The 25,840-nt window shown below is 36.9% G+C and overlaps 2 protein-coding genes across 2 annotated transcripts; both read right to left on the bottom strand.

Moving 5' to 3' along the window:
- Window positions 1–18,022: 18,022 nt before the first annotated feature.
- On the bottom strand, window positions 18,023–20,474 carry LOC109177013 (ATP-dependent DNA helicase pif1-like). The gene is made up of 2 exons (XM_019326357.1): window positions 20,126–20,474; window positions 18,023–19,374 (listed from the first exon to the last, which is right to left on the bottom strand). The coding sequence occupies exons 1-2, from the start codon at window positions 20,472–20,474 to the stop codon at window positions 18,023–18,025; spliced, it is 1,701 nt and encodes a 566-aa protein (XP_019181902.1).
- Window positions 20,475–20,625: 151 nt separating this feature from the next.
- LOC109177012 lies at window positions 20,626–25,540 on the bottom strand. The gene is made up of 6 exons (XM_019326356.1): window positions 25,477–25,540; window positions 22,896–22,979; window positions 22,633–22,785; window positions 22,085–22,526; window positions 21,083–21,998; window positions 20,626–20,955 (listed from the first exon to the last, which is right to left on the bottom strand). The coding sequence occupies exons 1-6, from the start codon at window positions 25,538–25,540 to the stop codon at window positions 20,626–20,628; spliced, it is 1,989 nt and encodes a 662-aa protein (XP_019181901.1).
- Between the last annotated feature and the right edge of the window lie 300 nt (window positions 25,541–25,840).

The raw sequence follows: 25,840 nt of genomic DNA, 5'->3' as shown, positions 1-25,840 counted from the left end.
CCTTCAAGAGGTCAAGGACATCCAGGCCGAGCTGGAGAAGGTCCAGAAGGACCTTAAGAAGAGCGAGGAAGATCGAGTCCTGGCCGAGAAGGTCGCGCAATAGGCGATTGGGGAGGCTGCGGAGCTGAAGGCCCGATTGGAGAACCCGAACGAGTTGGCCCAGTCCGTTTTTAAGGACAACGAAATGGGCTCGGTGTTCCTCACGGCAGCCCGGAGGACGAAGATCGGGGAAGACCTAATACTATCGTTTGGTCGGTGGGCCTTCAAAGCCGAGCAAAGAAAAATGCTCGAGAGGGCCCAGAAACGAATGGAGCAGGCCCTTGAGGGAGACGACCTTCAGTTGGTTCTGTCTGCACTTCCTCCAGACCTCGTCGACACCGGTCCCTCTCCGTTCGCCCCAAAGGACAAGGCGGCCGACCCGAGCGGGCCTGCGGCGGCTGCCCCGAGCGAGGCGGACGCTTCCAAGAAAGGGGAGGCCAAGGAAGCGACGAAGCAGAAGTAGTTTTACTTCTCTTTTTTTTGTAGACGTTGATCGGGAGCCCGGTCCCGAGTTTGTACCGGGCACTTTCCTAATTAAATGAAATCCATTTTTTGTCCAACTGGTGACGTTCGTTTTTTTTTATTCGCATTTTTATTTTCGATCGAACACGCGCCGAACCCTTAACGCTCGACCTCATGGCCTTTTGGCCCGGTCATGCATTACTCGACTTGTTCGACACCCGACCTTGTGGCCTTATGGCCCGGTCGTGCATCCAAAGTTTCGACGTCAAACTGGCCTGCCCGATCAAGTTTACCCGATCTCTTGGCCTCGTCGAAATTTTGAAAATAGGTAAGCCTCCACGGCCGGGGTGTTCCCCAGCGACGGGCCTACAACACTTCCTTCATCCCAACCCCCACACTATTGTGCCCTCGAGGCACGAGTGGGTGCGATAGTGGAAAGAAGTTGGACGGATCGAGGAATTATGCTGGGAGCTCTGGCTTTCCCGATCGGTGGCGTGACCCAATTGTCCGCCGAAGAGGAGTGCATTTGAACGGTCGATTGACTCGTCCTGCGTGCAATGAAGGTAAAGAAAATAACCGACCGGGCCGCCGTGCGCAAACGGTCAAGTAATCACCGATCATATATACATTAAACCCTCCCGCTCACAGGCGGTTAAACAAATATTTACAACAATAAATTTAAATATACATGACGATCGGGACTAACTTGCAAGTCGAGCCCCCACTTCGTCTAAAGATTACAAAAAATAGGCTAATGCCTAAACATGACGAGGTGCTCGGAATTCCAAGTCCCCTCGATTACCCGACCAGTTGTTGTCTCCAGTCGGTACGTTCCCGTCCGTATGACAGCACTGATGATGTATGGCCCTTCCCAATTCTGAGCTAGTTTCCCGCCTTCCAAAGGTTGACTGGCCTCCCTTTGTCGTAGAACGTAATCTCCCACCTGAAAATAACGAGGGTTGACCCGGACGTCCTTTGAACTCTTGACTCTCTTCTGATACTCGGCCATACGCCGAGCGGCTAGCTCTCTTTTCTCCTCGACCCCATCGAGATCCACGACCATCGCGTATTCGTTCTCCTCCGCGTTGTAAGTCCATTCTCGGTCGGTCGGGATCCAAGCCTCGATCGGGAGTCGGGCTTCTGCTCCATAAACCAGGGCGAAAGGGGTCTCCAAAGTTGCCTCTCTCGGGGTCGTCCGATAAGTCCACAGTACATATGGCAACTCATCGGCCCAACTACGACCAGCCGAGTGTAGCTTCTTTTTTAGACCTTCCAAAATCGGCCGATTGGCACTTTCTACTTGTCCATTCCCCTGCGGGTAAGCCACCGACGACCAGATGTGGGTCGTCCCGATCGTGGCCAAGAAATTTTAGAAATACTGGCTTACAAATTGGCGGCCGTTGTCGCTGATGAGATGCACAGGCACGCCAAAGCGGGAAATCACATTGCGCCAAAGGAACCGAGCACATTGCTGAGAGGTGATCGTGGCTAACAGCTCGGCTTCTATCCACTTGGAGAAGTAATCAATGGCAACAATTACAAACTTTCTCCGACCGGAGAGCTGAGGGAAGGGTCCCAAGATGTCTACCCTCCACCTAGCGAAGGGAATCGCAGTCATGACCAGTTGATAGAAGGTTGCCGGTCGTCCAGGCATCCGGGCAAACAATTGACACGTCTCACATTCCCGAGCCAACTTTTCACAGTCTAGCTGGAGAGACGGCCAATAATACCCGATAAGCATGATACGACGAGCTAACGATCGGCCTCCTTGATGTGAAGAACAAATACCCGAATGCAATTCCTTCGTTACCAAATCGGCCTCAAATGCGGTCAAGCAACGCATAAGAGGGCCTCCATACGATCGCCTGTAAAGACGACCGTCCAAGACTTGAAACCTCGGGGCTCTAAGCTTGGCCTTCCGAGCACGCTGGGGATCGTCTGGAAGTCAACCGTGCTCGAGGAAGTCCTTCAGATCGGTGATCCAATTATCTTCTACCGGTTGGATTGGATTGACCGGCAAGCGATGGATGCTGTGTCTTGGGATCACCAGAATCCGAGCTATCTTCGACATGTGTTCCGGGGTGTCTTGGGCTAACTTGGACAAGATGTCCGCATCGGCATTATCCAATCGGGGTATGTGTCGGACGGTGTACCCCCGGAACTGGGTAAGCTTCTCCATGGCCAGGTCTCGGTATAGTTGTAGACGTTCTCCGTTCACTTCATAATCCCTGAGAACTTGCCCGACCACGAGTGCGGAGTCCGTTTGAGCTCGAATGTATTCAGCCCCCAAGTCCCGAGCACATTGTAAGCCATTAACAAAGGCTTCGTACTCGGCTTCATTGTTGGTCGGATGGAACTGATACATGAGGGCGAAATAGACTTTGAATCCTTTCGGGCTCGTGACCACCACTCCTCCTCCTGCCCCTTTCTTGCTACTTGACCCGTCAGTAGCCAGCGACCACCACTCAGCCTCGGGATCCGCGACCTCGGGAGGTCGGGTATCCCAGGCGGTGCACTCGACCAAGAAATCTGCAAGGGCTTGACCTTTGATGGCTGGTCTTGGTCGGTATTCGATCGCGTATTGGGTCAGCATTAACGCCCACTTGAGTAGGCGACCGGATGATGAAGCAGTTCGGAGGACTGGCCCGATCGACTGATTGGTCAAAACGCGAATCGCTCGACCTTGGAAGTAGAGAGCCAGCTTCTTCGCCGCGATATACAAGGCGTAGACGACCTTCTCTAGCCGGGTGTACCAGAGCTCGGGACCATGTAGCGCGTGGCTTACATAGTACACCGGTCGCTGGACTCCTTTCGGATCGGTTCGGCACAATACTGCGCTTACTGCACGATCTGAGACGGCGAGGTACACGTCTAGCTCTTCTCCGAGCTCGGGCTTCAAGAGCACAATGGGTGACATGAGGTACTCCTTTAGCTCATCGAAAGCCGCTCGGCATTCTTCGTCCCAGACGAACCCATTGACTTTACGCAATATCTTGAAGAAAGGTAAAGCGCGCTCGGCTAACTTAGAGAGAAACCGGCTGAGAGCTGCCAACCGACCGGTCAATTGCTGGACTTCCCGAACGGTAAAAGGTGGTTGCATGTCCAGAATCGCTTTCACTTTGGCCGGGTTGGGCTCGATTCCCCTCTTGGTCTTCATGTAGTCGAGGAACTTCCCGGTCTGAACCACAAATGTGCACTTGGTCGGGTTCAGCCGCAACTGGTACTTCCTCATGATCTGGAAGCACTCCCGGAGGTCCCGAGTGTGGTCGGATCGGTCCCGACTCTTAACCAGCATGTCATCAATGTAAGTTTCCATCGTTCGGCCTAGAAGATCGACGAAGAGCATATTGACCATCCTCTGATAGGTCGCTCCCGCGTTGCAGAGGCCGAACGGCATCATTCGGTAGCAATACAGCCCATTCGGGGTCACGAAGGCTGTTTTGCTCTCATCTTCATGGTGCATCATTATTTGATGATACCCTTTAAATGCATCCATGAAGCTCATCAACTCGGCCCCGGCCGTCTCGTCGACCATCTGATGGATACTCGGTAGAGGATACAGGTCAAGCGGACAGGCCTTGTTGAGGTCGGTGAAGTCAATGCACATTATCCAAGCTGGGGGCTTAGGGACAAGAACAATATTGGCCACCCACTCGGGATAGATTACCGGCCGGATGTGCTCGATCGCCGCCATCTTTTTGACCTCTTCTCTGACAAATTCACGGCGATCGGACGAAAGATGCCGGGTCTTCTGCACGACCGGCTTCGCTGCGGGATCGACGGCCAACTTGTGACAGATTACCGATCGGTCGATCCCGGGCATGTCTTCGGGCCCCCATGCAAAGATGTCGGCATACTCCCAAAGTATGGCCAATATTTCCGCTCGGAGCTCGGGGGTAAGGGCCAGGCCTATCTTAATCTTCCTGTCCGGTCGGTCCTCGGACAGGAGAACTTCCTCTATTTCCTCGGAAGGCTCAGGTTGTTCCTTCCGATCTTTTGCCTCCTCCTTGGCAATGGTGTTCACCCGGGAAGACGGACCGGAGTCACGTCTGTTGACCGCTCGGGTGTAACACTTTCGGGCGGATTGGACGTCGCCGTGGACCACACCGACCCCATTGGGGGTGGGGAATTTCATACACAGGTGAGGCATTGAAATTATCCCACCAATCTTCATTATTGCGGGTCGGCCCAAAATAATGTTGTGGACACAATGGAGGTTGACCACAACGAATTCCAGCTCCGTCTTTATCGACTTTGGAGATGTGCCGATCTCGACTGGGAGCATTATTTTCCCTTCAGTGTAAATGAGCGCCCCTGTAAATCCCGACAGTGGTACACCGACCGGAGTCAGCTCCTTCCTGTCAAGTCCAAGCTTTTCAAACACGTCCAAATAAAGGACGTTCACACTGCTACCAGTGTCCACCATAACCCTCTGGACATCCGTCCCTTTGACATCAATCGTGACCACGAGCGCCTCCATGCCGTGGTCACCGCTGCTGGGTTGATCTTCGAGGGTGAAGTTTATGGGCTCCATCTTCTACCTCTTCCCGGTGTCCCAGGAATTTACAATGGCGACCGGGCAATTACCCCTCGATCGCGAAGCATCGTCCAATCCACCAAAAATAATGTGGATGGTCGGCTTCCCCGCCAGTCGGCTGCTAGACAGGGGGTCAAGGTCCCGTCGGTCATCACGACGATCGTCTCTTCGGTCCTGACCTGACCGATCGGAGCGTCCCTCACGATCAGAACGATCGGAACGGTGATGGGAGCGCTAGTGATCTCTCCGATCGATATTCTTCTTGGTGTCTTCTCTCTTCCCCACACACTTGTCCAACTTTCCAAGATTGAGCAGGTCCTCCAAGAGTTGGCGCAAGTGGGTACACTCTTGAGTGTCATGCCCGGCACATCGATGGTAAGCACAATGCTTACTCTTGTCAAGGCCGTCTTGATCGGGATGGGGGAGTTTAATGAGATTGCAGGACTGAGCGTACAGCATGGCCTCCACTGCGGATCGGTCAGGGCCTTAAACTCACCAGGCCTGGTGCGAGATCGGGGATGGTCATCACCCGATCGGTGTTCCGCCCGGCCGGCCGGTTTACGGGACGAAAACCCGACCTCCTGCGAGCGCTTTACGGCATTCGCCTCGCCGACGTTGGCATAATCTGTGACCCTTCAAAGGGCCTCCTCATACGTGGCCAGGGGGTGTAGAATGAAGTCTTGGTACAAATAACCCGCCTGGAGGGAAATGTGGAGCATGTGGGTGGCGGTCGCATAATCCATGGGCTCGGCCTCCCCGACCGCTGCTTTCCATTTGACGAGGAAATCGGTCAAGCTTTCCCCTTCAAGCTGCTTGGCCTTCTCCAAGTACATGTAGGACTTCCTCACCACCTTGGAGGTGATGAATTTCCTCACAAACTTGATTGCCAGGGAGTTAAAATCAGCAATTGAGCCCGGCTGCAAAGTTCGGAACCACTCTGCTGCCCGACCGGTGAGCATGGAGTAGAAAGCCCTACACATAGGGTCCGTACGGCCATCATAGCTTTTCTCCCCGGAGACCTTCAAATCAAGCGGGTAGGGCTGAGCCATTACCTCGGTAGTGAAAGGCGTCCTGAGCAAGGACGATTGGTCGACCGGGGGTATTGCAGGGTGCGCGTTCCTGAATTGCGCAAACTCCGCTGGAGGTTATAGAGCAATCCTCAGGTCTCGTTGAGCTCGGCCGCCTGGGCAGCTTGGGCTGCGTCCCGAGCGCGTCGTCGACGGTGAGATCTCGACCCGCTATGCCCGGATGAAGCCTCATGGCTGGCTTCCTGCATCTGTACATCTTCCGGCTGCCGGTTTGGGTCTTGGGGCCCCAAACGTTGTCGCATCGCCGGTCGAAGACGATCAAAAGCTACCGCTCGGGTAACTTCTTCGGGGTCCTCCGCTCGGGCTGGAACCTCCGGTGCTTGCTGGGCCTGCCGTGGTGCCTCCATCGCATCAGCACCCCCCGACCCCAACCGCGAACGATCCGAGCGTCGAGCCCGGGAAGCGGGCTGATGCTGCGGCTCTGCTTGTGCGGCCGGGTAAACTGGAGGGGCGGCGGCTGGAGCCGTGTACGCAGGCGTGTAAGGTGGATAGCCAACCGGGGGCGTGTAATACATCGGTTGGCCTGGCCAATACCCATACGGTTGAGGTGGGACCGGGTATGGATACTGGCCGGGATATATCATCGGCTGCTGCTGGTATTGTTGACCGGGTGTTGGGTATCCCGGTTGGATGTAGTTCACCGGCTGTTGGGCGGCCGGGTATGTATTGGATGGATGGGGTGGCGAGAGATTGAGGTTGAGGTCCATAGTCTGACCTTGCTGCTGAGTCGCCTGGTGGTCGGATGAGCTCGCTGCATCCGCTTTGATCGTCGGCGAAGAGGTTTTGTGCCCACGGATACATGATTGATGAGAGACCAGGTGCTCGTCAAGACGATAGCTTTGTTGCACGGGTCCCCACAGACGGCGCCAAAATGATAGTGTTAATTTCCATGTAAGCGGTAATTAAATAAATACGAGACCAATTAAAGCAAGTAAATAACTCTTATTGATCACTGTGAAGGCTCTAAGTAGAATCTACTTGGTTGCTCTGAGTACCGACTGACTGCGGTCGGGATTCTCTAACAACAACCTATCGATCGTCCAAAAGTCCCCCACACTGTAGCTATCGCGGGTATTTATAGCCGCGGAGCCGGAGACATAAATCCGGCCGTTCGGCATGCTTCCCACGTAGCAACCACGTGTCATCGTCCCGGGTGCCCTGCCTGTCAACGCGTGGAGCCGCCACGTGTCCCTCGTCAGCTCTCTCGCTAAAGGGCTACCGCTCGGTGGTCGACACTGCCGCTCGGGCAAATCCCGGTCGGATCCCGACCGGGTTCTTCACAAGAAACCCGACCTGTTACCAGCAAAGACAAGAAGAAAAAGACAAAGGCACACCGGTCGTGGTAAAGCTATGTCGGTCGGGATATTCCCTACCAATGCTATTTTTTCATTCATAATTTACCTCTCAATATTCATCATCTGATGTGGAAATAAAACTTTTTATATTAATTGGCTACATGTGAATTGGTTGATTGACTTGATTCAACCCACCAATCCGTATAACATCGACCAGGGTTCACAATGCATTGTGGACCCTGGTATATGTGTATATAACTATATATGTCTTATATTGTGAAATTTTGTATCTTATGTTATGAAATTCTATACCTTAAGAATATGAATTTTGTATCTAAATAAATTAGTAACTGTGTTTTATGTTATTAATTTATATGTCTGGTGTTGTAAAATTGTGTGCCTATGAACACAAATTATATAGCTAAATCATATTTTAAAAAATCAATAAATATATAACATGTATATGTGTTGTAATTTTTGCTATTCATACAATCTACACCTACATTGAGGCTTGAAACCTAAACCTCTCACATAGGGGAGCAATCCAATACCAGTGGACAACAAGCCACTTTGGTGCAAGATCTATAATGCTTCATCCCACATTAAAAAAAGAAAAAAAAAAACAAAAAAAAAAACAAATTATTTATTAACGAAATACAAATAGAGCCAACCATATATAATGAACTAGTTTTTTACGCGTATTGCGCGATTGGGATAATGCCCAATGTTTTTTTTTTAAATAAGTACTTTAAAGTATATTAATGCAAGATTATATTGAAATTGTTCATGCATAGATAATTGAAGGTTGAATTTGTGTATTTAAATAGGTAATTCTTCTCCCAAAGGTTGAGTCCCCTACCCCAAGGGTCCCCCACACTCTGACCTGACAGAGCATTGTAGGAAGTTATAAATCACGGTGACTCAATGGTTCAGCAAACAGGACCAAATGTCGGTGCGAACAAGGAATCTGCCCACTTTGGACATAATTCCCGCACTGCCGCCGCTGAGGTTCAAACCTTGGTCTCTTCTCCCAAATACTGCCCACTAAACCATTGAGCTAAGCCCGTGCGGGTTAAATAGGTAATTCTAAGTTTACAAATGCAAGATAATATAGTCAAGATTGATTATAATTGTCAATAAAATAATTGTATAGGTATGGTTGAAACCAAATACGGGACATAAGGGAGAACAAATAAAAATTAGGGCATAAAATATTAAATATATACTAATATTGTTTGAGGAGATTTCGACATTAGGATTTGTGGTTAAGTTCTATTAAGACTTTAATATTAGAATTAGATTAATGGTGTAATTATAATTCTATATTAGACGTTAATATTATAATTAGACTAACGGTGAATTAACGGTATTTAACGAAAAAGTTAAATGGATAATCATATAATTAAAGATAAATTAGAAAAATTTAAAAAAAAAAAATAAAACCTGAACAATTTGAACCATTCATTTGATTTAATAATTTGGCGGTCATTTTTTCTACACAATGTTAATAATTAAATAAATTCGTTGGTCAAATCCGCTAATATAATCTGCGCGCTAACTGCTGATTGTCAAACAAGGACATTGCAAGGTAGTTCTCACTTCAATTAGTTGTGTGATTTGAATACTCTTTTTGTCACAAAATCTCTCAAGTAGTTAATATGGTTGGCTTTATTAATTATATATTTTTTTAATTTTTTCATGGTATTAATAAAATACTTGGTAAATAAATATATAGCATTATTTTGTATTATAACTTTGATATTTATTTAGAAAAATAGTGCAAAAAAAAAAATAATAGACAATGTAGTGAATATAATCAATTGATGAATTTGAATGTAAAAATTTTTACATTTGAGAAAAATAAAGACAATATAACTAATGAAAATATTTCTCTTAATTAATTTATTGATAATGAATAATTTTTTTTCACTGAATTAAGACATTGTAAGGATAATGTAGCGAATATAATCAATTAATAAATTTGAATATAAAGAATTTTTCTATTGAAGAAAAATAAAGACAATATAACTAATAAAATTATTTTTCTTATTTAATTTATTGATAATGAATAATTTTTTTTTTTCGAATAAAGACATTGTGGACACATAATTCTAAATTAAAGAAATGCATATTTATTATTTTTTGTTGTAACTACTAAATTATTATTTATATAATTTAATAAGATTAAAATAGAGTACTAATTATGCCAACTTTAATTTGATTGGGATGAGATTCGAACCTAAGACCTTTTTTTTTTATTGAAATCAATGACTAAGTTAACGGTGAACTAACGGCGATTCTTAAAATTTTAACGGAATTAGTAACGGTGTGTGGGTATTTTAGGAAATTTTAGTGTAAAATTTAAATCTTATCAATCTTTTAATCAATCTGAGTCATTCATTTGATTAAAATCTGTGACCGCCATTTTTTCTACCCATTATAGGCCTAACTCTCTTGGGCTCTTATTAGTATACTAGTTTTTTACGCGCATTGCGCGATTGGGATAATGCCCAATGTTTATTTAAATAAGTATTTAAAAGTATATCAAAGGCAATATTATATTGGAATTGTTCATGCATAGATAATTGAATGTCGAATTTGTGTATTTAAATAAGTAATTCTAAGTTTACAAATGCAAGATAATATAGTCAAGATTGATTTTAATTGTCAATAAAATAATTGAAATTATTGCGTATACGTAGGGATGACCACGATTCGGTTCGAACTGAATCAGACACTATAGCAATCAAATTAAAAGTTTCCAGTTATGATTCAGATCTAGAATCCAATATTTGGATTTCAATTTATTAAAATTATGAATCAAAAAAATTGGATCCTGACCCTGAACTGGCGGTTCCGGACCCGATTCGCGATTTTGAACCATTTTTATTTTAAAATTTTTATTTTTATTTTAAAAATAGTCTAAATTCAACAATAAATGTATTTTATTTCTTCAGTTCAGAACATGAACCGTCCGTTTCGGGATTTTAATAAACTCTAAATATCGAGTTTTGATTCTAAATTGTAATTGGAATATTTCGGTTTGGTTGCTATAGTGTTTATTTGGTTTGAACCAAATTATGGTCATAATTTGTTGGAGAAGAAAAATAAATAAAATATTTATTTTAAGGGTAAATATGTCCATTTAACATTTTAGGGGGAAAAACAGCCACTTGAATAATTGAGGGGGGAAAAGCACTATAAGTATATAACTCAGGGAGAAAAAGTGTCATTTTCCCTTATTATTATTATTATTATTATTATTATTATTATTATTATTATTATTATTATTATTATTATTATATGTATACCCTTAGGTCATTTTACATGTTAATCTAAACAGTTAATTTTTTTCAAATATCTTTTTACCAACCGTTGATATAATTTGCTGGTCAAATCCGTTAATATAATTCACTAATTGCTGATTGTCAAACAAGAACATTGTGAGGTAGTTCTCACTTCAATTTGTTGTGTGATTTGAATACTCTCTTTGTCAACAAATTCCTCAAGTAGTTAATATGATTAGCTTTATTAATTTTTTTTTTAATTTTTTTATGGTATTAATAAAATACTTGGTAAATAAATATATAGCATTATTTTGTATTATACCTTTGATATTTAATTAAAAGATAGTGCACAAAAAAATATAATAGACAATATAGTGAATATAATCAATTGATGAATTTGAATGTAAAGAATTTTTACATTGGAGAAATATAAAGACAATATAACTAATAAAATTATTTTTCTTAATTAATTTATTGATAATGAATAACTTTTTTTTTTAATAAAGACATTGTAATGACAATGTAGAGAATATAATCAATTGATGAATTTGAATGTAAAGAATTTTTATATTGGAGAAAAATAAAGACAATATAAATAATAAATTATTTTTCTTATTTAATTTATTGATAATGAATAATTTTTTTTTGAATAAAGATATTGTAGACACATAACATAATTCTAAATTAAAGAAATGCATATGTATTTATTTTTTGTTGTAGCTACTAAATTATTATTTAATTTAATAAGAATAAAATAGAGTACTAACTATGCCAACTTTGATTGGGATGGAGTTCGAACCTAAGATCTTTCTTGTTGAAATCAATGAATAAGTTAACGGTGAACTAACAGAAATTAATAGAAAAGATAATATTTAACGGATAATCATATTCATTAAGGATAAATTAGGAAATCTTAAGGAAAAATTAAAAACTGATCAATCTGAGCCATTCATTTGATTAAAAAATTTGACCGCCATTTTTTCTACCTATTACAGGCCTAACTCCCTTGGGCTCTTATTAGTATAGTAGATATATAGTAGATCTTATTAGTATAGTAGATATTAGGAGCTGAAATCATAAAAGGAATATAGCATCACTCTTTGACGAATAAGGTGTGAAATTCTTCAATAATGAGGTTAGAAAATTGATCTGTCATCAAACAATAATTATAAAGTTAATTCCACCAGAGGTCCCTTGTCTTTGGTGACAATTTCAAATTTAGTCTTTGACTATCGTTTTTGTCATTTAACATCCCTAGATTATTTTTTTTTTTGGACACTTTTAGTCATTCTCATGACTTTTTATATTTTTAGTAAGGTAATTCTTGTCTTTTTATATTTTTCTTTTGTTATTTTTCCAGTTTCAAGTAGTTTAATTGGTTTAGGACTTTACTAAAAATCGGTTGAAAAATATGATTACTAAAAATCAGAGATTACCTAAAGTTATACATCAATTAAACCGGTTAAACCGAAAAAATAATAAAAGAAAAATATGAAGAGAGAAAAATGTCCTTACTAAAAATAAGAAAAGTAATGAAAATGACTAAAAGTGTCCAAAAAATAATAGTCTAAAAATATTAAATGACAAAAACAATAGTCTATAACCCAAGAGGGTAGCTCAAGTGGAAAATGAGCTCTCTTTGTGGGGGAGAATTTTGGGATAACCCGGGTTCAATTCCCATAAGTGACGATTCCCTTTGGGCCAGCTTCTGTGCCTCTCGGAGCGAACCGGGTGGACCTGAACCGTTAAACGGACAGAGAAAGACCCGGACCACATTGTGGTTTCTACCAAAAAAAAAAAAAAAAACGATAGTCTATGACTAAATTCGGTAGAAGTCAATCTATATTTTAGACCTTATTTATTTATGAGTATTTGACAATTTAATTTGTAATTGTATAATTGTGAATTCAAGGAAAGAAAAATGTTAATTAGGAATAATATTTACTCCAAAAATTTTGTGTGGAAAGAATTGAAATGCAAGGAGTTTGGAAGGGTGTTTGGAACATTAAAAAGACCAGCTATCCGCCTTCCAGGTAATCTCCAACTTTCAAGCTGTATCTACCATGTCCCATTAATGTTTTGCTTTTTTTTTTTGGCAAATTATTGTGATAAAGTGCTATGTAAACCATAATAAAAGTACATTTTTTAATATACTAAAAGTGCATTATTCGTGTAGTGAATATACATTATACAAAATAATGTAATTTCAATACTCGAATAATGTAATTTTTAAAAAATATAATGTACATTTTTAATACACTAAAATTACATTATTTGTATACTAAACGTAAATTTACTTAGGGTGTGTTTGGTTCGTACATGGGAATCGAAATCGGAATGAGTATCAAATATTTGGTAATGGTAATAGATTTTGGTGAAAATATTTAACATGTTCGGTAGTAGGATGAAATGAGAATGATTACTAATAGTAGTGCTTGAGAATGAATAGGGGAATGAAACCCTTATTTTATTTGGATATGAGTTTTTCGATTGATGAGGTATTAGAAACCTATAGTAGTGTTCTAAAAACCTATCAATCAAACAACAACAATCACTTTCATACTCATTCCTATGAGCAAAACCCATCAACTAAATACACCCTTAATATATAATATGATTCACAGAATAATGATGATGATTTTGTACTAGTTCTTTTGTGTTACTCTCACGGAAAGTTTGCTTCACAAAGCATAAAGTCATAATAGAAAATTAAAAATAACATTTCATTAAAAAATATATATATGTATATAATAAAAAAGAATTAATGTTCCTAAAATTATGTTACAAACAATATTTTACAATTGTATTAATTTTTTGTTTAATAAAAAAGATGTTAAATTGTGTGGTAAATGCAACAATTATTTTGGTCAAATTCAATGAACAAAATATATATTAACTATTGACTATATATATCACATTTATAAAGTAACTAGTTTTTTACGCGCATTGCGCGATTGGGATAATGCCCAATGTTTTTTTTTTAAATAAGTATTTAAAGTATATTAAGGTAGGATTATATTGAAATTGTTCATGCATAGATAATTGAAGGTTGAATTTGCGTATTTAAATAGGTAATTCTTCTCCCAAAGGTTGAGGCCCTAACCCCAAGGGCCCCCACACTCTGACCCGACAGAGCATTGTGGGAATTGTAAATCAAGGTGACTCAATGGTTCAGCAGACAGGGCCAAATGCTGATACGCACAAGGAATCTGCCCACTTTGGACATAATTCTCGCACTGCCGCCGCCGAGGTTCAAACCTTGGTCTCTTCTCCCAAATACTACCCACTAAACCATTGAGCTACGCCCGTGCGGGTTAAATAGGTAATTCCAAGTTTACAAATGCAAGATAATATAGTCAAGATTGATTATAATTGTCAATAAAATAATTGTATAGGTATGGTTGAAATCAAATACGGGACATAAGGGAGAACAAATAAAAATTAGGGCATAAAATATTAAATATATACTAATATTGTTTGAGGAGATTCCGACATTAGGATTTGTGGTTAAGTTCTATTAAGACTTTAATATTAGAATTAGATTAATGGTGTAATTATAATTCTATATTAGACTTTAATATTAGAATTAGACTAACGGTGGATTAACGGAAAAGTTAAATGGATAATCATATAATTAAGGATAAATTATAAAATCTTAAAAGAAAAAAATTAAAACCTGAACAATATGAACCATTCATTTGATTTAATAATTTGGCGGTCATTTTTTCTACCCAATGTTAATAATTAAATAAATTCGCTGGTCAAATCCGCTAAGCTAACCGCTAACTGCTGATTGTCAAACAAGGACATAGCGAGGTAGTTCTCACTTCAATTTGTTGTATGATTTGAATACTCTCTTTGTCACAAAATCTCTCAAGTAGTTAATATGGTTGGCTTTATTAATTATATTTTTTTTAATTTTTTCATGGTATTAATAGAATACTTGGTAAATAAATATATAGCATTATTTTGTATTATAACTGTGATATTTAATTAGAAAAATAGTGCACAAAAAAGATAATAGATAATGTAGTAAATATAATCAATTGATGAATTTGAATGTAAAAATTTTTACATTTGAGAAAAATAAAGACAATATAACTAATGAAAATATTTCTTTTAATTAATTTCTTGATAATTAATAATTTTTTTTCACTGAATAAAGACATTGTAAGGATAATGTAGCGAATATAATCAATTAATAAATTTGAATATAAAGAATTTTTCTATTGAAGAAAAATAAAGACAATATAACTAATAAAATTATTTTTCTTATTTAATTTATTGATAATGAATAATTTTTTTTTTTTTCGAATAAAGACATTGTGGACACATAATTCTAAATTAAAGAAATGCATATTTATTATTTTTTGTTGTAACTACTAAATTATTATTTATATAATTTAATAAGAGTAAAATAGAGTACTAATTATGCCAACTTTGATTGGGATGAGGTTCGAACCTAAGACCTTTTTTTATTGAAATCAATGAGTAAGTTAACGGTGAACTAACGGCAATTCTTAAAATTTTAACGGAATTAGTAACGGTGTGTGGGTATTTTAGAAAATTTTAGTGTAAAATTTAAATCTGATCAATCTTTTAATCAATCTGAGTCATTCATTTGATTAAAATCTGTGACCGCCATTTTTTCTACCCATTATAGGCCTAACTCTCTTGGGCTCTTATTAGTATAGTAGATATTACTTTTTGAAAAAAAAAAAAGAAGGCCTTATTATTAGAGACCTTTCATCTATTTTAATTCTTCTTTTATATAAATTTAAAACTTTAAAATATTTTTGAAAACCTTTAAGGCCCTGAATCAATAATAATGACTTGTCCCTCGATGATGACCGCTACTATCAATTACTACCTCCATTCTCTTTGTGTAGATAAAAAAATATTGAATTATTTTGATTTTTAGCTCCAAGGTTATTAAGTCATTTTTTCACATTTAATTTATTAAATATTATTTTTGTCACATTTGATATAAAATTTTCAATTGTTGTGTTACTCATTAACTCAATTTTACACAAATATCCCAATATTTTAGTTTCCCATAATTATTTAAGTAAAACTTTTTTTTTCTAAAATTATATATAAACTAAAAATTCTACTTAAATACTTATTTTTTTCTTCAAAAATACAATAAAATGTACTTGTTGACATATCTATATCTATATCTATATATATATATCTATAAAAGTAAAATCCTCCTTCACAAATTTTCCCCCCAAAACTTAAGGACATTTATATAATATCCAAATTTAATTAATTAATTAATTAATAAATAATAATAATAATAATAATAATAATAATAATAATAATAATAATAATAATTAATTCCTCCAATTAAGTTGTTACCAAAAGTATATCCTTTTTACAAATTCAGTCAAAATATTAACCAATATATATATATATATATATATATATATATATATATATATATATATATATATATATATATATATTATCATCACTATCAATCTCTTTAGACCAATATCATCTTCTTCATTGCTTCCAAACTCTTTTCAAGTCTCTTCCTTTTGTTGGTGGTTGCTTCATGTAAGTCCATTCATCTTTTATAGCTTTCACCCATAAAATATTTTACTATGGGTATATTATATACCTATATTAAATTAATTTCTCTGGTAAAATCAGATCTTCAACTTCACAATGATATATTCTAAGAGTCTACATTAAAAATATAAGAGAAAACATATATGCTTATTAGATGTGTGAAAACACTAATATTGTGAGTTGATATAATGATTGCAGGTATTTGGAGTGGTGGTGAAGCAAAGAATAATAATGATTTGCCATGCAAGACAAATAAGGATTGTGAAGCTCCCGATCCTTTGAGTGCTTGCTATTGTGACCATCTTGATAAGGTTTGTTTTTGTTATAAGACCACTTAGGCCCCCTTATGGTTCGTCCACCCGAACCTGAGAAATCTCCCATTTACAAACATTAATTAAGAGATGTTATGATCTGTTAATCAAAGTACTAAACCATCATTTCAATTCTGAGAAACAAATACTAGAGCTGCCTTGCAGTTTCGTTGTCTCATCAATCAAAGAATCTTAGACTTATCTCTCTACTTTCTTTTCGTATGAATTTTCTAGCTTTTTCTAACTATATTCCCCCGTACTTCAATATGTTTTGCATTTTATATCGTCTGGTATGAGCTTGAAGATACTTAAAGAGGCTCTACTTCAACAAGTAGCGTTACGGGTTTATGTGGTTCGCTGGGCAAAACAGCAATCAAACAAAAGCTAAATCGAATTGAGGGGTGAGGACGGTTTAGATGAAGGACTTTTCTCATCCTACTTTGCCTTTTTTCAGAGAGATTGGGAATGTGATGTTGAGGAAAGAGAAAAAAGAAATGGGAGAGATTTTTTTTTTTTAACCAGAAGTTTCTGTGTTTTTCTTATACAAATTTATAATTGTATATTTATATTAATAAATAATTATTAAGACAAGTATAATTTATTTTATATTGTGGACACATTATTTTTAATAAATTTGATTTAATAATATTATACCTTAATTATAAAAATTCAACCTAATAATTTTAGTATTAAATGTCATACAATAATTACCATAATCAATGTTTAATAATTGACAAATTCTATTAGGCAATAAAATTACTATTTGTGATAATAAGATTTCTTCCGTATATATTTGTGACAATTTTATAGCAATAAGATTTCTTTCGTAATTATTAACATAGTAATTTGTTCAATATATATTTGTGCCTTTTTCGGTACTAATTTTATTTGTGCCTTTTTACCATAAAATTCTACCTAATTTGTTCCGTACTATGTTTGTGCCTTTTACCATAAACAATGTTAATTCTATAGCAATAAGATTTATTCCGTATATATTTGTGCCTTTTTCGCTGTAATTAATATGGTAATTTATATACATATATATTTTTATATTTAATATATAATATTATTGGCACAAAATTAATTATACTTACCTTATTATATAAATTATTTTTTAATATAATTTCCTAATTTTTATTAGAGGTAATTATTCTCATAATTTTTCTTTCATTCTTGTGTGTAATTATTATGGTAATCTATATCTATATATATATATAAACTAGTATTTGACCCGTGCGCTGCACGGTATGTAAATTAAAAATTATTAATTGTGTGTATGTTATATTATAAATTGTGTGAAATAATGCGGTTATAATTTATAACATATAAATGAAATATGTGTGGGAATTCAACAAAAACAATATGAAAATGGTATATTACAAATAGTTGCAAGGTGATGGTACTAAGAAAAGAGAACTTTACAAAATTACAAATTATTGAAAACTTCATGATATACAACATTAGTGGTTGATGTAGTAGTTGAACTTGGGTCTTTGACTATCAATATTTTGAGACCGTCTGGATTGTTAACCCGAGATGCAGCTACGTACAACTGACCGTGTACAAAAATCGATTTCTTTAGTATTAAACCAACATGACTCAACGTTTGTCCTTGACTTTTGTTTATGGTCATTGCATATGAAAGCATTAATAGGAATTGCCTTCGTTGAAACTTGAACGGCAATCTTGGATCGGAGGGTGACATTGACATTCGGGGGATCATCACTTTTGTACCTTTGTTAGGTCCGGTCAGAATCTCGCCTTCAATAACATGGTCTGCTAGCTTTGTAATTATCAACCGAGTTCCATTGCACAAACTAAGAGAATGGTCAATATTTCTCATTAACATTACCGGTGAACCGATTTTCAAAGTCAGTGTATGATTTGGTAGACCTGAAACCCTAATGCTGTTTAGAAATTCCGGTGTGTGTACATCTCCAAGTATGCCGTTGTCGCCATCGGCTTTGCATACTGCGTTTGAACTATAGTACGACCTGCTTTCGGCATTATGCAACTCAGTCATATAGTCATTGACGGCGTTGACCATGTCGAGCGTTGGAGCTAATATAGCACGAGCTAGCAGATGCTCGGGGTTGGCGTTTCCATTTGCAAACATAGGAAATGTACTGTGCACAATTGTTTTAATATCGTCCCCTCTGGATGACAGTAACATGTGTTTTGGAATTTCAACCTCTGCGAAACCATCATTCCGCCCACCCAGTTTTCCATCACCGACATTAGCAATCCAATCGGCAAATTCTTGTAATGCCTGCCGGTTTCCACCGTTGGGTACCGAACTTAGTCTGAGGTTTTTAGTCAACCTTAAAACTTTGCAACTATCCCATAGATATGATGAATTTATGGCTGAAGAAACAATATCTTGCCTTGTACGTTTTGGAACTACTGGGAGAATTTGGCGGAAATCTCCACCCAAAACAATTGTTTTACCACCAAACGTCTTCATTTCACTACACGGGTCTACAAAATGCAACAAATCCCACATAGTTCGATCTAAGGCTTCAAAGCAATGTTTGTGCATCATAGGAGCTTCATCCCATATTATCAAACTCGTCTTTATCAACAATTCAGCCAGGTCGCTACCTTGCTTAATGTTACAGGTTAAGTCTTCGTTTATTGCAATAGGTATTGCAAATCTTGAGTGAGCAGTTCGGCCACCTGGTAACAACAAAGAAGCTATGCCACTTGATGCCACATTTAAAACGATCTGACATTTGCATCGGATTGTAGCTGACAACGCTCTCCACAAGAAAGTCTTTCCTGTTCCACCGTAACCATAAACAAAAAATAAGCCACCTTTACCGTCTACAATGTCTTGTATAACCGTATCATAGATGAGACTCTATTCCTCAGTTAGTTTGGCACACAGCACTTCAGCATCTTCTTTCAACTGCTCGCGATTGTAACATAACTCTTCAAAAACCAACCGATTCTGAAACAACCTTGAATTATCTGTACTTGGTATTGGCATCGGAGGATAGTCTTTTAAAGACTTATTTTGTTGCCCCAATAGGTTTTCCAATTCCAACAATGCAAAGTTCTTTTTCTCTTCCTCTGTTAAGATCAAATCTGTTACGATGCCAACGGTCAGAAAGTTTTAAATATAACCTAAGAAATTTATTATTGTATCATAAAAAATGTACATTACCTGGTTGTTTTAATATTCTTCTTTGATAGTGTTGAGCATCTTCAGACAAATGTTGCCACACTTGATTCTAAACATTTTCGGGCCTAATAATTGATGAGGATATTAGTAAGACAACAAATAGCTTCCTTAATGAATATGCAGTTGACCAGTAGCTTGCTTCATTTATAGCATCAATGTATTCTTTATCATCGTCTAACAATCCATGAGCATAACATCCATCTCTAAAGGTCAAGTACTCAACACCATTAACTGTCATAATATCTTGGAAACCTTTTGGACCATTGACTATGTTCAATAGACACCTTAAATAATAAATTTCTCCTGAAGCTGGTGGTACATACAATATCCGACCAATTGAGAAACCCTTCTTTCTTGGATGCCATTCACGGATGTCCTTTTTCCACACAAATTTGGTAGGCATCTCAATGTAAGTTAATAAGCTCGCTTCTTTAAACTTCTGGTTGGCTACAAACCATGCATTAAACATACTTTGCCCAACGGTCTCTCTATTCATGACATGATCAATCGTATCATCGTCTTGGAACACAACTGATTGGCAGTCAGGCAAGTGAAAGCTTAGTCGCTCAACCGGTGGAGTTCTGTACTGGACTTCAAAACTAAACAACCTCCAAGCTGCCTCGCATGCAGAGATGTACCTGCAATCATAGTACATGTTTATTTCATCCACCATCTCATTACCAGCTTCATCCATCGTAGTCTTATAAAACTCAGCCGTTACACGGTCGTTACCCTTGTTGACATACTTGAATAGGTACTTGATTGACCTAAATTGGTTACACCACTCTACATTAATGTGGGCTTTGTATTTCAAGAGCAAGTATCGATTATGTGGTACAACATACCTATTGTCCAACTCTATTCCATATTTTTATTGTCCTCTTATCATCCATTCTTCGGTACAACGGGTAACCATCCTGGTCAAAATGGGATGCATCAATATATCTTTTTGGAAAATGCTTCGAGCACTTGTCATTTACCATGCACGGTGAATTATTCCTAGCAACACCACACGGGCCGTGCAACATGAATTCTTCGACAGCTTTGTAATACTCAATGTCCATCAGCTTGTCTGGGATCTCGGCCGAAATGATCGTGTCCATAAAAGCAAGATTGGCAAAGCAGCTCGTCCCTTGTAGGAACAGTAATATGTGAGCATGTGGAAGACCCCGTTTCTGAAACTCAATTGTGTATATTACTGTTGCAAAAACAATTAAATGATGTGAGTTCTAAGATTCGTATTAATAAGTATTTTATGAAAAAAGGCAGTTATAAGAAAATGCAGAGCGCACCTGCCCTTACCGGACCAAACAGTTTCCCATTTTTTATTTCTTTTATTAAGCAGTCTAGCTTCATCTTGAAAACTCGGCAAACAATGTCCGGACGATCTTCAGCTTTCAAATTTCTTTTCTCCAAAAAGCGTTGAATCTCCGGCCATTTAGGATTACATGTAAAAGTAATAAACAGATTTGGATAACCTATAAATCTGCAAATTGCCATGGCGTCTTGGTAGTTTTGTATCATGTATCTTGCTCCTCTCGTGAAACTTGAAGGTAACATTATTCTTTTACCTTGAGAGCTAGGTTGAACTTCACCTCGGGTCAACGCATCAGAGAGACCTTTGTACGCCTCACACCTCAAAGCTTTTTGATTTGACCTAATATATAGCAACCTCGAAGATTCAACCATAGTATACGCATCAACCAAGAATCGTTGGAATAACCTTTTAGCGTACATTATAGTTGAGATCTCATTTGATCTTTCGTGAATACGGAACGCGAAGTACTCTCTTTGTGAAACACTCTTTCTTGCAAAATTTTGTTTAGTACCATGTGTTGCAAAATGTATATCTTCCCTAAAACCATCCTCTCCATATGGAAATAAAATTGGGTATTGCAATGGTAGATACGCTGGGTTTAATTCACTTATTCGTTTAAGCATTCCAAATTTAGACTCGACCACAATATCACGTTCACCCATGCAAGGGTCTAACTCTCCAACAATGAGAGCAGCAACCTCGGAAGTAGTTGGTAGCGCATACGTTCTGGCATCTTTAGACCTCTTCCCTATTAATCTCATTCTAATTTCACTTTTAGGATTAGATTCCATAAACGACTTGGCCATTTGGAATGACTTAACCAAAACATTGTGCTCATCTAGGTCTTGCTTAATGTCATGAACTACATCAAGATGCAATGTAGAACCATTGGTTTCCGCCCTAAAAAAATAAGAATATATAATATAAGATTTTAAGTATTAACCAATGAGAGGCCCAAAAGAGTTTACTAACACAGAATATTATACCTGAAAGAGTTGAAGCGATTTTCTATCTCATTCTCTGTATCGTGAATGTATAATTGTGCAAATTTAGGTTGAGTGCCAAGTGAAGGCAATAAACTTCCAATGCGATGGAAATTTTGACCATTTATACGGAATATAGGCGGCAATGTTCCGTTGTTAATAGTTCTATCAATTTTTCCACCCATTGACGTGAAGCAAAACATGTTGTTATAGGACCTTATATTCTTCAAAAAACATTTGTTTTTATCACTTGATATAAAGAATAGATCAAACAACTTTTGAGGAGGCTTTGTCATGAATGGCAACTTTATCTTACCATTCACACAACATGCGGAGTATTTAGGCCTGTCACATGACCTTGAATTGCTTAACCGTTCATTGTACCAAAAAAATGCATTACAATGCTCGCAAACATACTCTGGATCACCACAATCAAAATAATAGTCTAAAAAAAAATACATTTATATTAGTTCATATTTAACAAAATAATATAATCCATTGTCGTACAAAGATAGTATGTATTCGTCCGACAACATTTAATATGAACTCACCATTTTTTGAGGGCACATTGTCATGTAATTGTTCAACAACTTCCTGAAAATCTGATATCAAATTTCGACAATGCTCGATGGGTTCAGTCTCCGGCACTACCACGTCTATTTGCATGTTGTTGTCATTTGTAATACAACAATTACTTTCAAATCCTACACAAACGATTATAAAATATATTACATGATTATTAAATATTTACTTAAACATTATAATTTAATATTGACTATGTAATAAGCAACTCGTCCTCGTAATATATTTATACCTAGTTGCAAATCTGGGGTTCGATTTAAGTCGAAGCAACGATTCTGACAGTTGGATGTAGTTGGTCTGTCGCGGTCCCCATTAACTGTACCGCAATTTGCTTTAATTAAAAAGATATTGTAGAACGACTTGTTAGACTATTAAGTATTCCATTTGACTACACAATAAATTTATAGTAATCTTATTACAATATACTTGTTGAGATTATTACTATTTGATATGTTGCTAAATGGCATTCTGCTACTAAAATCTTGCGTTGAGGTAGTCTGTATTGTCGTTCGTCCCGGAGAAGAAGCTGTGAATTAAGGTAGCAAAGATTATAATCAAGTAGCAGTTAACCCAGATGAGTATAGATTATTTACTCAATTTCAAATTTATTACCTTGCGAGACTGGTGATCTATTTAAGTCAAACGAATGATTATGGCGCTTGGTTCTCGGTGATTTATCACGGTCCCTGGTAGCTCGAGTTAAATTTGCTTTAATATAGAACAGGCGTACAAAACACACGTTAGAATATTAATTATCCCATTTGATTGTTAGAGAATTTATTCAAAATATTTTTACAATATTGGTTGAGCTAATTACTATTTGATATGTTGCTTAATGGCATTCTGCTACTAAAATCTTGCATTGGGGTAGTCTGTATTGTCGTTCGAACCGCAGTGTCACCTGTCAAGTGCAGTGACAACTAATATTAACAACAATTTCATTAAGGGAGTGAATTGTTCCAAATGAAAACACTTACCATTTGTAAGAATACTTAAAGGCGTACTTAGCGAACTTTGGAAAACACCAATTAGCGGTGTACCCATTTTTGTATTCTTGGTAGATTCAAAGGACGGCATGTACGCTTCACCATTGACAGTGATATCTTCATTCTCTGTACAAAAAAAAAAAAAAAAAAAAAAAAAAAAAAAAAGTTATCACTACACATGTATTATTTGGTGTACCCATTTTTGTTACTCATACCGAGATCTACTTTATTATTCAATAATAGGATGTCAATAATGACGTTTATTATTTTGTATAATCACAAATATAATGTTAAAGTATTACTAATACTTTAAAATTTAGTCATAGCTTAATCTCATTTTTTAGTAGAACATTAATAATATTACTTTCATAATTGCCTAAATATTAATAATAACATTTAAAAGTGTAATGATAGAAATAATAATGATTATTATTATTATCAAATAATAACAATAGTAATATTACTATAAGATTAAAAAAAAATAATAAAGATATAATAATAATTAAAATTAATATTAATTACCAACAATTATAATAAACAATTGAGTACATGAAGTTGTAATACATAAACAATAAACAATTAAACTATAAAATGAATAATAATAATAATAATAATAATAATAATAATAATAATAATAATAATAATAATATTTATGCGCACTGCGATGCGGTGATGTTATTATGACTAAATAATAATAATATTTATGCGATGCACAATTAAACAATTTTATGACAACATAATATCACTCCCTAAATAATAATACATGTAGTTTAATATCAATAATAATAATAATAATAATAATAATAATAATAATAATAATAATAATAATAATAATAATAATAATAGTAATAATAATAATAATAATAATAATAATAATAATAATAATAATAATAATAATAATAATAATAATCATAGTAATAATAATAATAATAGTAATAATAGTAATAATAATAATAATAATAATAATAATAATAATAATAATAATAATAATAATAATAATAATAATAATAATAATAATAATAATAATAATAATAATAATAATAATAATAATAATAATAATAATAATAATAATAATAATAATAATAATTAGAATTGCGGTGATGTTCACAGCTGGCCTGAGACGGTGATGTTCACAGCTGCCCTTCCCTTTCCTACACACTTAGAAGGCTCGATTCTGAGCTCAATTCACTCATCCCACTGTGGGTTCTCTGACTACAAATGGAGTTGATTACTCTGGTTAGGGTTCGATTTGTCAGTCTCGACCCCTCTATACTATGGATTCGCGATGAAGATGATGTTTCTGTGAAGCATCAACTGACGCATACGTCTCCACAATACTCTCAATCTGAGTGTTAACTCCATAGTCAAAACCCCGATTCGGAGTTATCAACGGGTCTATCGTCCTCTAAAGATGAACACTATACTTCGTCGGAAGTCATGGGTAGACAGAGATCGAAGCTTGGTGGTAATAACTGTGTGTGATGCTCAACGGTGGACCAAGGCAGAAATGGGTGTTCTCCTACACGATTTCTAGGATTTATACCAAGTTGGGTAAGGATTTCTAACCCTATCTCTTCTACGTTTTCATATCTAAGTATGGTGTATATATATCTATCTAAAATGGCAGCTTATAGAACTAATTTTTAGAAATCATCTTACTGTATACTGAAATTTGTTTATCACAACATCTATATACTGGAATTTAATTTGTGCCATTAATTTTTTGGGCCAAGAACACATACACATAGTTTATATGCTTTGAGATAGTCTTTAGGGATATACTCTAACACAAAATAGTATAATTACTTTAACAGTATATAGTATTACCTTGGTTGTTGCTGTTCTGCTTCCGCTTTGCTCCAATTGTGGTTGAAGATGTAATTTTCTTCATGTGTTCGTCGGGAGATGAATTGGCTAAATTCCAATTTTGTTTAGGTGGTGCTTCAGAGAGAATAAGAATATCTCTATGTTGATTATATAGTAGTAGAGCATTCCCATCCAAGATTGGGAGACAACATTGGAAAATGGTGAATATAATTCAAGTTGGAATACTAAAAGTTTTAGTTGTGCTACTTAATGCATAGTGATATCAATATACGTGCTAGTTGCATATTATTACTATTTCCTTCTCATAATTACATTGATTAATCAAATTAGTCTGAAATATAATAAGGTTCCTGATTAAGCTACT

The sequence above is a fragment of the Ipomoea nil genome, unplaced genomic scaffold, assembly GCF_001879475.1.
Source record: "Ipomoea nil cultivar Tokyo-kokei standard unplaced genomic scaffold, Asagao_1.1 scaffold0782, whole genome shotgun sequence".
In the NCBI taxonomy this organism is placed as follows: Eukaryota; Viridiplantae; Streptophyta; class Magnoliopsida; order Solanales; family Convolvulaceae; genus Ipomoea; species Ipomoea nil.
Note: the sequence above shows the minus strand (reverse complement) of the source record. Positions and strands in the feature narration are given on the sequence as shown.

Coding starts and splice junctions, on each gene's coding strand:
- LOC109177013 (XM_019326357.1), bottom strand. CDS start 20,474: ATGGATGAAGCTGGTAATGAGATGGTGGATGAAATAAACATGTACTAT. Junction 19,375..20,125: donor ATGGCATCCAAGAAAGAAGG/GTTTCTCAATTG, acceptor ACGGTGGAACAG/GAAAGACTTTCTTGTGGAGA.
- LOC109177012 (XM_019326356.1), bottom strand. CDS start 25,540: ATGAAGAAAATTACATCTTCAACCACAATTGGAGCAAAGCGGAAGCAG. Junction 22,527..22,632: donor CAATGTGCCCTCAAAAAATG/GTGAGTTCATAT, acceptor ATTTTTTTTTAG/ACTATTATTTTGATTGTGGT. Junction 21,999..22,084: donor AATCGCTTCAACTCTTTCAG/GTATAATATTCT, acceptor TTATTTTTTTAG/GGCGGAAACCAATGGTTCTA.